The sequence below is a fragment of the Microtus ochrogaster genome, chromosome 26 (genome assembly GCF_000317375.1).
Source record: "Microtus ochrogaster isolate Prairie Vole_2 chromosome 26, MicOch1.0, whole genome shotgun sequence".
NCBI lineage: Eukaryota > Metazoa > Chordata > Mammalia > Rodentia > Cricetidae > Microtus > Microtus ochrogaster.
In genome coordinates, this window is record NC_022025.1 from 907,537 (window position 1) to 920,987 (window position 13,451).

Below are 13,451 nucleotides of genomic sequence, written 5' to 3' on the forward strand. Positions count from 1 at the left end.
CAAAAACTGGATATAGCCTACATATTCTATCACAGCAATAGTAAAAGAAATGCTCATTTTATATAATATAAGCTTTATATAAAAACCCTGGATTGTGAGCAATATATGATATCATGTATGATATGTGATAATAAAAGCCAAAAAAAAATGAAAAATAAACAGCCTTTATAGATTAGGCAGAAAAATGTCAAACCCAGTGCCTTTCAGTTATTTCAGGGACACGTGGGAAGACTGTGCAAAAATCTCCTTTTAGCTCCAGGCTAGAGCTAGGATGCTAAGCCTGCTAAAGGTCACCTTGGGAAAGGCACTATCCACGCAGGAAGCCAGAGCTGGCTACCTCCCTTCCGCTGCGGCTCTTCCCAGCGTTCCACAATTTTCTCAGCCATGCTTTTCAGATAATTTCTTTAAAACTTCACCCCTCAAAATTATAACAAAGATGGATTTGGGGCGCTATATCTTTATACTAGAAATTAATTTCACAGGTGCTTAAATTGAGCAGTATTTAGAAATAAAGCACACCACAATCTCTAAATAATAACAATCAGCACAGTGAAAAGTCATAGTATCTGTTTAGCTTACAAGCTAAAAATCTGGCTTCTCTGACAGTTTGTGCAAAGCCATTATCAGCCCTTCCCTTGCTTATTGTACATTGAAAAATCCAATGGGTCTCTCTATTCTTTTTTTTTTTTTTTTTTTTTTTTTTTTTTTTTTTTCGAGACAGGGTTTCTCTGTGGTTTTGGAGCCTGTCCTAGAACTAGGTCTACAAGAGCTATTCTTATCCAGACTTTCCTCAACCCATTCCTTGTAGACAAGGAGTGTTGTGACAATTGCATAGATTTCCATACATCCAAGGAATGGGTACTTTAAAAAAATTGAGATATTTTTGTTGAGTTATAAAATATTTCCTGATAGTAAGTATCCATATTGTTAAAAACAAAGTCAAGGGGACATATGACTACATATTCAGTATGGCAGGCCTGGGGTGTGGCTCAGTAACATAGCATTTGCTTTGTATTCATAAAACCCTAGGTTTCATCCTCAGCACTACACCCAAACCAAAAATACCTCAGGTCAGTATGACAATACTTAAGATCACCACCCTCACAACAAACAAGCAAACCCAACCCTCCTTTCCTCTACTTCATCCAGTCCTCTTTTTTTAAAAAAATTATTTATTATGTATACAGTATTCTCAGTATTCTGTCTGCATGTATTCCTACAGTCCAGAAGAGGGCACCAGGTCTCACTACAGATGGTTGTGAGCCACCATGTGGTTGCTAGGAATTGAACTCAGGACCTTTGGAAGAGCAGGCAGTGCTCTTAACCACTGAGCCATCTTTCCAGCCCCTCCAAGGCTCTTCTTTAGGTGTGTCAAGCAACACCTCTAGGATGACTGGCAGTGTTCCTTTTTTTTTCTCTCTTACCTCAGCCCTTGACTTAAAGAAGGAAGTTGCATAAAGTCTTCCAGCATTTTGCAAAACATTACATCATGCATGTTGCCCATAACTACAACGTTTCAACAGTGAACCTAATCCCAGTGGCCGCCCCAGGGTTCCTGGAAAGGGAAGTGAGGGAGGCCTTCAGTGAGTCATTACGTGAGGAGAGGCAGTGGGAGCTTGCTTCCTACGTTAGTCTTTCAAAGTCAGGCAACATTTCCTTTAGTGAGGATAAACCTGCGACCATGACAAGAGATAATGCTTTCTTAACTGGACATTGATTCTCTAAACATTCACTATACTAGTTCAGAAATTTCCACAAATTCAACTTTCTTCTAAATATCTGGTTTTCCGTTCAGTGCTGATTTTGAGGGTTGTGAGTTCCTTTCCCAGCCTTGGCGGATGCGCGTCAAGGTCTTGTCTATGCACGGTAGTACGAGGATGAACTTCATCACCAGAACCGTGCACGGGATGATGAGGGCTAAAATATAGGCTGATGGAAGGTTCCACCTCAGAATCCCAGGGCTGAGGAATCTCTTCCCACCGTACACCAAAGTGTGGGCTGTGCACAGGACCAGGGTCAGATAACCCAGTTTGGACTAAAAACAAAAACAAAAACATGGGTGTTAAGTCCTCCACATCGTAAAGGGAAGTGTTCCACGCAATGAAGTCTACTTGGCAATGACCACAAACACATGATAGATACTATTATAATACTTAGGACACCGCTGGGTCTAGAAAAGAACTATAACATTTTTTAGGATGATAACTATTTCATCAAAAATATAAAAAGACTTGTTTATTGATGACATGCTAGCTTTATCTTCTCCTGGCTTGATTAAAAAAACAGGTCCTAAGAATAAACTCTTTTAGATTAGGAACATAACACGCTGTTTTGATCAACAGAGGAAAATTTCTTTATTGATCATCTTATCCGGAGATCAGAAACAAATGGCTTCCACAAGTTCTATGTTCTTCTCTGTTACTGGTCAAAGCCAGCTGCTAGCCGATTTCTATCACTGGAAGAAGAATGCTAAATTGTGGTTTTGGAATTCTTAGTTTGTCTTTTCTGTCTGAATTCTTTGAATTTGTCCTTGTTTGGCCTCTAGGAGAAACTGCAGGATTTGATAACCAAATCTAATTTCACTTGCTAATGGTTTGTTTTTATTACACTGGCGCATGGTTGAGCATGTGTGGGAGTTATCTGGAGGGCCTTTTCAAGCCAACAGCTGGGCTCCACCTTCGGAGCTTCTGGTCGCTCAGCTTGGGTGGTGCCTGGGGGCGTGGCCCAACGAGTTCCCTAGCCGATGCTTCTGCGGACCCTTTGGGTGAGGCAGGCACTGTGAGGATCATTGGTCTCCAGGACAGTTCCGGCCTTTGATGAGGTTGTCTGGTGGCGGGTATGTAGAAAAAATGAATTTCTCTCATACCGACCAGGAATAAGTCTAAGGTGATGATACTTATCAAATATCGTGGAAGTTTAAGCATGACGGTAAATCTACCCTTTCTTATCAGTATGTCCCGAATGCACAGTTGAATTCAGAAGGTGGAAATTTGTCTTTGGGTTCTTTTCCTCCTTCTGCCTGGTGCCTCCACAGGCTAGTTAATAGCTTTTTGAGTTTTTTCACTCTATACTCTCAGTGGCTACTCTGGGGGCAGTGAGGAATCTTGGCAAGATGTCCTGAGCAGAAAATTAAACCCTTCTGGAGTGTGCCTGTCAGGGTCCCAATTCATCCTCTGCAGCGAACAGTTAATGAGCTGCCTGGGAAGTAAGGGAGCCAAGTGAAACATCAGGCAGGATAGCGCTTTGCAACACTACTAGCAAAACGCTGTACTCATTTTGCAATACTCGGACACTGAAATTGGAAGCACTTACCTGGACAAACCTGAACTCTCTCCAGTTGACCATGTTGCTCACCGATGGCAAGGAAGTGATTCCCAAGAGAAGAAACAGAAAAAATCCCAGGATTCCCAGCGCCAAGTAGGAATCACTAATCCAGGCTGCAGAGGTACTAAACGGGCTGTCTTTATTAGCCAGGGCCTATGAAAAGTTACAAACAATGAACATGGATTCTCTCTGCAGCTCATTCTTTCTGGGGTGCTGAACCACACCTCTACACGTTACTTGTCCAAAGCAAATTGTGTATCGTTCATTACAGATTGCTTAGGAACAGTTTTAGAAAAATACACTTGAATGTCTTGAGCAGAAAAGGTAATTGGTTCTTCTGCGATTTTGTTACAATTCTTGTTTCTAGGAGTCACATAGGGAGTTTTAATTTACCCTACAGATCTTAAAATGAAGTCAGCATATATGTTAGCCTTCTTCAGCACATGACTTTGTGTTTCTCAAACAAAGCACAGTGTTCTCAAATAATCACATCAAAATTTCATTTTTAAATTCTATTTAGTCTCTCTCTCTCTCTCTCTCTCTCTCTCTCTCTCTCTCTCTCTCTCTCTCTCTCTGTTATACACAGACACACACAGAGTTTGGGTCTTTCATAATGATTATGTCAAAATACAGCATTAAATCTTTCACATCACAGTGTGGGGGAATCAGGCTGTGTAGTGTGATCCTTACTCAAGAAGCTTCCCTGCGTTTGTTAGGGAATGTGTGAGGATATACTCATGGACACAGTGTTGGTGGGTTACTGACTAATAGCCTTTGAGACTATAATGAGATATACCGAGACTGTTCATTTCTAAACCAGACTTGTAGTGCTGTAAATGCCGAAAGACTAGAGTTGTTTTATTTTTGAGCATTCATACGATAGTATTTGAATTTTTTTTTCGGAATTGTTTAGTTTTCTGGCTAACTAAGGACAGCCTCTTACAAGCCAAGCATGGATGGACTTCTAAGCACCCTTTTGTGAGATTGTTTGTGCTTCTGTAGCACATGTTTGGGCAGACTCCATACCTAGTAGACAGTGATTTAGACTTCAAAAAGAAATCTACATAAAACCAGAAGCTTGAAACCTAAGAGTTTGTCCTTATTGACTCTTACCCAAAGGAACTCTTGAGTCCCAAACCTGCCAGTTGGTCAGTGTCTCTGTGAGCCCAGGATCACAGATCTAGGGCCAAGTGAGTCTGGAATCTAAGTTTTATTCTCAGTAGTTCTATGTGATCACAAGTGGATTAATTTACAAGCCCAGGGATAATGTTTCTGATTTTTGATACTTTAAAAAAAAATGAAGATATTGGGTGGGTGTTACAATTCATGCCTCTAATCCCAGAACTTTGCAGGTGGAGGCAGGAAAACCATGAACTTGAGGCCAACCAGCCCTAAACTATAAACTGTCACAAACAAAACAAACAAACAACCCCCCAAAACCCCTAAAGATAAAGAGCAAACTTTGGGGAGCCATACTCTGCAGTTGTGAAGCGGGTTGTGCTACAGCAAGGCTGCAATTTGCTTTAAGGAGTAGAGAAATACAGAGAAGAAACCTACCTGTGTAATGGTTCCGTTTCTCAGTCTCCAGCGTACGTAGTACCGAATAGGAATCACAAGAGTGTAGATGGCATGAAGAAAGGCAAATCCCAGTGCTACCAAGCCCAGCTGCTTTCTGCAAAGCATCCAATGATCAAGCCAGTTTGGGAATCGACGGTACTTTGTGCCTCGGTAGAGCTGCAGAACGGCCGCGAGAACACCAGGGAGGTACACCAAAGCGAGCAGGGTCAGCGCTGTTACGGGAAACACACGGTTCGGGATGGACACAGCCAGGCGAAACGTAGAGTCTGTCTTCCCATTCACGTAGGGGTATATCACTTCTCTTATAACACAGTACACGAAGAAGAAGACACACAGCACAGAGGACATGTAGAAAGGAAGCCTCCACATTGGGAATAGTTTCAGAGGGTAGTTCTCAATTTCCTTGGCTGCCACAAGAGATCCTTGATCCAACGGAGTGAGTCCAAGGGTACGGGCAATGTCCATCACTCTCTGCTTGGCTTTGCTATCATCCCCGCAGACAAACACCTGAGTTAAAATAATTAATTCCATAATTATTTTTTATTTAATAATTGTCATTAAACTTTATATGAATATTATATAGAAAAATAGTATACTAGTACTCTCAAAACAGAGATATGGAATCTAGCAAGATGATGTTTTGAGCTGCATGTGTGTGCTGGGAGGTGAAAGGTCATGCTTTTTGTTGAAGGTCATTTTAGGCACACAGCTTTGCTGTAGGATCAGTTCACTGGAGCCTGAGGAGTCTCATCTTTCTTCGGCGTGTGGGTGCTACATCATTTATGATGGCGGCTAATCTCAGCGGCATAAATGGAGCCAGTCTCACACAAGTGGAAGAAGAGCCAGCCAGCTGTTAGTTTTTAGTATGGGCAGGATGACCCCAGATTCGGACTTCATTTGGATCCATCAAGCTATTAATAAGAGTTGAGGCGCACATGAACCACAGTGGACGGCACTTCTCAGTCAAACCCACGGAAGTTGTCCTTAGCACATACTAGAACATGAAATATTTACTGGGGATTTTATTTTGGAGTTTTATTCAGATAAGTACCTATATAAAAATTCACCTTCGAAAGGCTGAATGTGAGTTCATTTAACCTTACCTGCCGACTTGCATCCAGTGTTCCTGACTGGAGAGCCCAGGCTGAGATGGTATTGAACGCCTTGACCACACGGGCTCCTGGAACCAACTGCGCCAGGTACTCAGCATTCGATTCTGGATACTGATTGATCTTTCGGTTGTTGCTGACGTCTACCAATATTTTTCCACTGAGGTGGTCAGCCAGTTCTGCGAGGCAGTCGTAATGTTCTCTGCGCATGGCCAGGATTATGACGTCAGACTTTGATGCTCCCTCGGAGTAGCTCAAGACCTCTGCTCCTCTGGGCAGAAGGCTGGACACCTGGGGGTTTCGACTTCCAAAAACAACAGCATAACCACACTGAAGCATTTTAAATCCCAAGGATTTTCCAAAATCGCCTGTTCCAAAAACGCAGACACTTTCTCGCTTTTCTGAGGAATTCACGGTCAGAGGGAGTGCGTCTGCACCCATCGTCTCCATTACTGAAAAACAAGCAAAGGGAATTCGAGGCGTAGAAATACAAAGGAGCTTACAGATCATCAGCTTGTAATAGAGACACCTCAAGATATTAACAGAAAAATGTGCAATATTTAAAAAAAAACAGCTGAGCATCTTGCTGTGAAGCCAGCAACAGTCAGTGTGCAGTACTGATATTTCTACAACTTCACACAATAATCTAGGTTCCTCTAAAGTCTTTGTGAGCATAGTATGACTTTTTTTCAGGACAACTTTTCTCAAAATTTTTCTCAATTTTTATTGAAACTTTTAGCTAATCTAGAGGCTTTTTGGGGGGCAGGTCGGGGGGGCTTCTGATTTTCAGTGATTTATTTTCTATGGCGAGAAATGCTGTCTTCCTAGGGCTAGACAGTGAGCAAATATTTGTTAAGCATGAGCAGGTGGAACGTGAGAGTCAGAAGGAGCAGGGTTCTCCCTGTGTTCCAGGCAGTGTGCAGAAAAAGGGGGATCATTAAAGAGATAAGCAAGGGAGAGAGAAGTCAGTAGAGAGGGTGCTCCCTAAAGACAATGCTTCATTTATTCAAGTGGGGTCACAGCAAAACTCAGTTGAGTCTGATGTGCAGCAAATAAAACCAGTGATCAGTCACTGTATCTTGCACATCAATCATGAAACATATATAAAGGTTGCACCATTTTTTTTTAAAGGGAAGTTTGGAAAATTTCCCTTTCTGTTTGGCTCATGACAAAGTACTGTTATATTGGCTGGGCTTGTCTGAAGTTGTGCAATTGTAGAACACACAGAAAATGCAGATCTTTGCACTCAGACAGGAGTCGAGGGGGTGGGGGATACAGGACTTTACTGCACCATCCCAGAAAATGTGAACAACCAACACACTGATTTCTTCAGACCACTTGCAGATGCGCTCAGCGGGAACAAGCAGGGCACATGTGGGAAACTGTCTGAGCAACACTCTTCATATGGAGGTACGCTGGTCTTTGAAAAGTTCTTTGTAGCCATAAATGCAAGCTAGTATACAGCAAATTTGGCCAGCCACTAATCAGTTAATGGCTATATTTTTTGTAGCTCAAATCTTTAAGCCACCGGAATGCCAAACATTCTGTTCTGTACACCTGCTTTGTGTGTCACCAGACTGACCACCGTTCTCTTCCTTCCCCCCACTACTTTATTCTAATGGTTTTGCTCTCACATCGGATTGCTATATGCAGTAACTACAGAACTGGTGAATTTGCCAGTCAGAGAGACTAACTTCTTTATAGCAATATTCTCACAGGTTGCTACAAACAGTGATTCCAGGTGATTTGGACCATTTGACCACCAAAATAATGTGTTCTAACTTTCTGTAAAATTCTGTGAAAATGAAAATATTGATTATATGGCACTAGTTTCTGGGTTAACTTTGTGTGTGTGTGTGTAAAACTCAAGGACAACTTTGGGTATTATCATCAGGGAAGGCTATCTACCTCCTTTGAAACAGGGTCTCATGGACCTGAAGCTAAGCAAGCTTAGGATGGCTGGCCAATGAATCTAGAACCCATTTCAATTCACTCCCCACATGCTGAGATAGTAAAAACCCTCTATGATTAGCATTTTTACATGGGTCTGGGGATCCAATTCAGGTCCTTATGCTTTTAAGATATGCTCATTACAGACTGAGATCCCAGACCACTTTGCAAGAACTCTTACTAGCAACATGGCCTCGGCAAGTTATTCAGACTCAGCTTCATCATCTTTGAGATGAGAGACAGTATCTGATTAAGTGAAACTGAGGCTTAGACTAATTTGTTTATCTTAAAACAGTGCTTGAGACACAAATGCTCAAAACCCTGCTTATCTCTAGCAGGTTATTTAATCGATTTATTATCAAAGGGATATAAGCCACTAGTCTTTAATTACTATCTATCTAAAGGATATAACTTGAGCATTAACCATGCTTTCATAACCGATTATTTTAAGTGTATAAAGATAATCTGAATTAGAGACAGGATGTGCCCACTCTATCCACTATTTTTTTTTAAATAAAATCCTGTATGAAATGGTTTTATGCCACATAAATTTATCAAAACACAGATGTAGAAATGAATGAAGTATGAATTTATCTTATTTATATTTTTTTCATATTTTAACTTAGTATTCTCTTAGGACATATCTTGCAGTTTAAGGTAACATCCTTGGGCTGTTATTCCAACTATTAAAATTTGTTTTTATTTTTAAAACTTTAGATTTGTCACTGGGCAAATTGCAGATGTAAAAACTTGACCCAGTAAGAGGCAGTGTGGTTTTTATATGCCTGGAGCACTTCCTTAATACTTGAGGAAGTTACAGAAACTCTACGGTTGACACTTTGTGGCCACACCACGAGCCTCACTTTAAGCCCTCCGGGTCCTGTTTCTAGTCTTTGGGCAGAGATTCTTGTCACGGGCTTCTGTTAGATCACTGCAACTGTCCAGCATTCAGACATAAACAGCCCACGGGCACCACAGACCAACAGGGAGCCGGCCTCTGTGGCCTCTGTCTTTCTTCAGCACTGCATCTGACGCATTTCTTCAGCTTCTCACAAGGCTCCAGAGAAGAGCACTCATTATCCACGGCTGGGGTTGATCTAATTCCCTCTTGTGCCGTCTTTCCTGTGTTCCCAGACCATGCCCTCTGTCCTCTCCAGCTCCCCAGAATCAGGTTTCTAATAACCCATCGGCCCTCAACCCTTTATTATGACTCCGCTAGCAAGATAAGCCACGATAGTATGATTTTTTAATGAAAAATATTATCAGACTTAAAGTTACTGTAATCCCAGCCTCTGGCATCCATCTTTGGAAGTTCTTCCCCTGTGCCCCTCAAACCGTGACCCCTCCCCTAGGAGGGTCAAGGGATCCGTGGTTTTCCCTTTTCATCTCTGATGGTAGCGTTGGAGACTTCCTGTTGCCCTCGCCTGGGGCACCCAGGGTGCAGGTGTCTATTTAAACCTGGATATCTTTTAATCTGGTCTGATTTGGCTTGACTGGGATTATTTTTGGGAAATATCCCTAACAGTTACCATGATTGGAACAGTGAAGTCAATAATGTGGAAGAAGTTAGCAATTCTTTGGAGCACTTTAATTCTTAGCTCTTGGAAAAAATATTCTAATTATAGGTGTTCATAGAAATAGCATGTATACATAGGGCATCTCTTACAGTAAGTGTTGTACAAACAGGGCGACCGCACGTTTGTGCATCAAAATAACTGCATGCAAGCATGAGTTCATGAAGGCGGTAAGGATTCTTGCTCAGAGTTTCCCAAAATTTCCCACTCTACTTTTAGATACAAAATGGAGGAAAACAGGAAATAGTAAGAAAGCAAGCAAACAGTAAGAGCATTTACCGAAGGTAAAATGAGTTAAAGAATTAAAGCAGCCAGATTCTCTTGCCCTCAGCCCTGTGGGCATTACACAGCGTCAAAGGAACAGGAAGGAGTCTCCTAACTTTGAAAACCTCCAGGGCTGGTTAACTTCCTATGGAAACACCTTCCAGAGAGGTTCCTTGACTGAAGTGCGGTTCAGTGGTGCGTGGAGGAGGGTGCCTGGAGCGTACGATGGTGTGTGTGTGTGTATGTGTGTGTGTGTATGTCGCTGAACGACGACACACACGGAACACGGGGTGGTTGTGGGGTGTGTGGGGGAAACACGGAATGCAAAGTGATTCCACGGGAGTGTTTACTTAGGTTAGGGATTAACGCACAATGAAGCAGTGGCCAAATGGCAAAGGTGACTTTGATGGTCTCAGAGACAGTTGTCTTGAGGAGAAGAATCCTGCCCCTGATGCCCCCGTCTCAGCATTCCACCCAGGCGTGTAGAGATGAGGTCTCCTGTGAAAATGAGAATTGCTGGGAGTGGGGGTGGGGGCTGAAGCCGATAAGGACAGTTCCAGCACCTGGCATCCCTGTCTGCCATTTCTCTTCATAGCCACTCCCGTCTCTGTCCAGAGGGCTCCAGTTTGGAAGCCACTAAGTCGCTCTCCATAGCTGTCTTTCTGAGGCCACCACGGAACTAACCCGCACACACTACATACACAAGTAATGGCTTTCTTCCTTGCCTTGTTTTTCACTCGGCATGAAACCTGAGATTCACCCAGGTTTTCTCAGCTTTGCCTCCTTATTTCTGAGTAGCATTCCGCAGCAGAGGTGAACGCAACTTCACTGAAACAAATGCTTTGGGAGGCCAAATCCAGAGCTTGCACGGGCCAAGCACGGCTCTACCACCGAGTTACAGTCCCAGTCCTAGAGTTACCTTCGTCTGATGCCGGACCTTTCAGCCATCTACAGCTTGGGCCACTGCAATGAACACTCGTGTACAAGTTTTGGTATGACAGTAACTTTACATTTGTTTGGAACAATGCACCCCGGTGCAATTACTGAGGCACTTGGCACGTTCATACCCAGTTTTATATGGAACCGCGTAACTCTTGTCCAGTGTGGCCACACAGCCACCCTACAGTCCTACTTGGCGGCTTATGAGTTCCGGTATTTTTCATTTTGGCCACTTTGTCATTTCAATGTGGTTTTAATTAGCATTTTCCTAATGGTTGAGGGCACTGAACACCTTATTAGGTACTTACTTACCATTTGCATGTCACCCTCAGTAAGACATTGCTTCATGTCTTTTGTCACTTCTCTCTCCCTCCTTCCCTCCATCCTCTTCTCCATCCATCCCTCCCTCCCCAGAAATAAAGTTTTACTCTAATTCAGGCTGGCCTAGAAAAAAGCCCAGCCCATCATCAGAGAGGCTTCACCTAGATACTGTCAGAGTGGATGCAGAGGTCCACAGCCAAACTTTAGGTGGAGCTTCCCCGGAACCGCGTGGAAGAGCAGGCGGAAGAGCTGGGGAGCACGAGAACAGCGTCTACAGAATAACTAAGTCTCACAGAAGCTGAAGGGACAATTGCAGAGCCTGTATGGGACTCTGAAAGGTCCTCGGCATATATGCTGTGCTGTGTGGCTTGGTGTTCTTGTGGGGCTCCTAACAGGGAGTGTGTGAGGGGTGCCTTTCTTTTGCGTGCCCTTGCGAATCTTTTCTTCCCACTGGGATCCCTCATTCAGCCTTGATAGGAGGGTTTGTGCCTCGTCTTCTTGTAAGTTGTTATGTCATGTTCGGTTCATATCTCTGGGAGAGTTGCTCTTTTCTGAAGGGAAACGGAGGAGGAGTGAATCTGGGGGAGGAGGAAAAGTGGGTGTGGGGAGGGCGCTAAAAGGAGTGGATGGAGGGGAAACTGATCAGGATTTATTGTACGAGAGACGAATAATAAAAAAAGTTTTTAAATTTAATGACATCAACTTTTGATTCTTTTATGTTGTAGATTATTCTGTTGATATCTAAAAGACCTTCCTGAAGTTTAGGTTCTAGATAAATTTCTAAAAGTATAAAAGTTAAGTCTATGATCTATTTTTAGCTTTTTTACAAAGTTTAAGGCTTAGGTCAGTGTACGTGCATGTGTGTCCTATGTAAGTTAACTATATGCATATTTATCATTTGTTGAGATACTATCCTATTCTATTAATTGCTTTTGTACCTTTGCTAAAAATCAATAAATAGTCCATGTCGGTGTGGCTCATTTTCTGGGGTCTCTATTCTGCTCTACTGATGTGTGTGTGTGTGTGTGTGTGTGTGTGTATCTGTTCCTTTGTCTATACCATACAATACTGATAGCTGATAGCTATAAATATATGCATGCATATATATTTGATAGAGTGGTTCTTTCTGCTATATTCTTTAAAACTATTATAGCTAGTATAATTCCTTTATCCATGTAATTTGTAGAATAATCTTGTATATACACAAACATTTCTTTTAAGTGCTTATACTTTTAAAAAAATTTTAATGTTTTAAAAATTCAAATTTGTAACACAAATTAATTGAAATTTTGGGAGAAAAAATATAGGCTGCATTAAAATATTAATTGATTGGGCTGGGAAGATAACTCAATTGACAAAGTGCTTGCTCAGTGTAAGCTTGAAGACCTAAATTCAACACTGAGCTAGCGCTCAAGTTAAAGGTGTGGCACGTGCTTGCAACCCCAGGGCTGCGGAGGGGAGAAAGAAAACTAGACGTCTTTAGTTCTGAAGAATCCAAAGACAATTCCTACGTAAAGACTCACCCTGTTATTTACACGCACCACTGAGGTCAGTTTATTTATTAGCTAACCCAATGTCACATATGTATGCAAACTAAAAATGCAAAACTAAGTTTCATATGAAAAAGTTTGGAGGCGATAAAAAGCAAAACTAAAGAGACCACTTTCATCAGCTTCAGGAAGTGGAATGCTGGGCTAAGGCCAGCGGAGAGACCTCTATCAAAAGGGGGCTTGGAGGAGTGTGGGTGGAGGCGGGGCATATACGGGTATCTTTCTTCCCACCACACTTTCCTGACTTTCTTTCATCATTAAAGACATCATGGGATCATTAAGGGCTGTGGAAACGTGTACTTCTATAAAGTGTTCTAAAATCGAGTGGTTCTGAGCCCCAGCTGCACATTCAAGTAGGGGAAAGTTTGCACAAAACCTGGATGACCAGACTCTTTCTGATCAGTCCTCAAGCCTTCTCCATAGTCTTGGCTGAAAACTGGATTTCCTCTCTTTACGAGAAACCAAGGCAGACTGAGGCCTGAGTGTGTAAGCCTCACAAGGGACAGAGTCAAAGAGTGCCAGGCTCAAGACTTGGCATCAGATCACAGGTAGCTTTTCTCTGTCTCATCTGTCAAGGAAATCTTACAGAGTTATTACCGATACTCAGAAAACCTCAAGTCTCCCACGGAGTTCCTTAACAGCAAATCATACATAGGAAAGCATAGCAGCTAGGTAGTCATGCAGCTGAATCCATCTCTAGAGCCACTCTGTCTTCCTCCATTGAGAATTTAGCTTCAGGTTCTGAAATCATGCTTTAAACACCTGAATTCCTCAGACACTGTTCCTCCTGGACACACACACACACACATACACACACACACACACACACACACACACACACA

At 42.4% G+C, this 13,451-nt stretch overlaps 1 protein-coding gene across 1 annotated transcript in view; it reads right to left on the reverse strand.

Annotated features, from left to right (window-relative positions):
* Positions 1 to 1,581: 1,581 nt before the first annotated feature.
* LOC101989579 (metalloreductase STEAP4) overlaps positions 1,582 to 13,451 on the reverse strand; it is a 19,826-nt gene continuing 7,956 nt past the window's right edge. Inside the window, exons 2-5 of the mRNA XM_005358296.2 lie at positions 6,006 to 6,463; positions 4,882 to 5,409; positions 3,313 to 3,477; positions 1,582 to 2,035 (exon numbers count right to left, since the gene is read on the reverse strand). Coding sequence (XP_005358353.1) covers positions 1,772 to 2,035; positions 3,313 to 3,477; positions 4,882 to 5,409; positions 6,006 to 6,461 — 1,413 coding nt within the window. The 5' untranslated portion in view covers positions 6,462 to 6,463 and the 3' untranslated portion in view covers positions 1,582 to 1,771. The remainder of the gene's footprint in view (positions 2,036 to 3,312; positions 3,478 to 4,881; positions 5,410 to 6,005; positions 6,464 to 13,451) is intronic.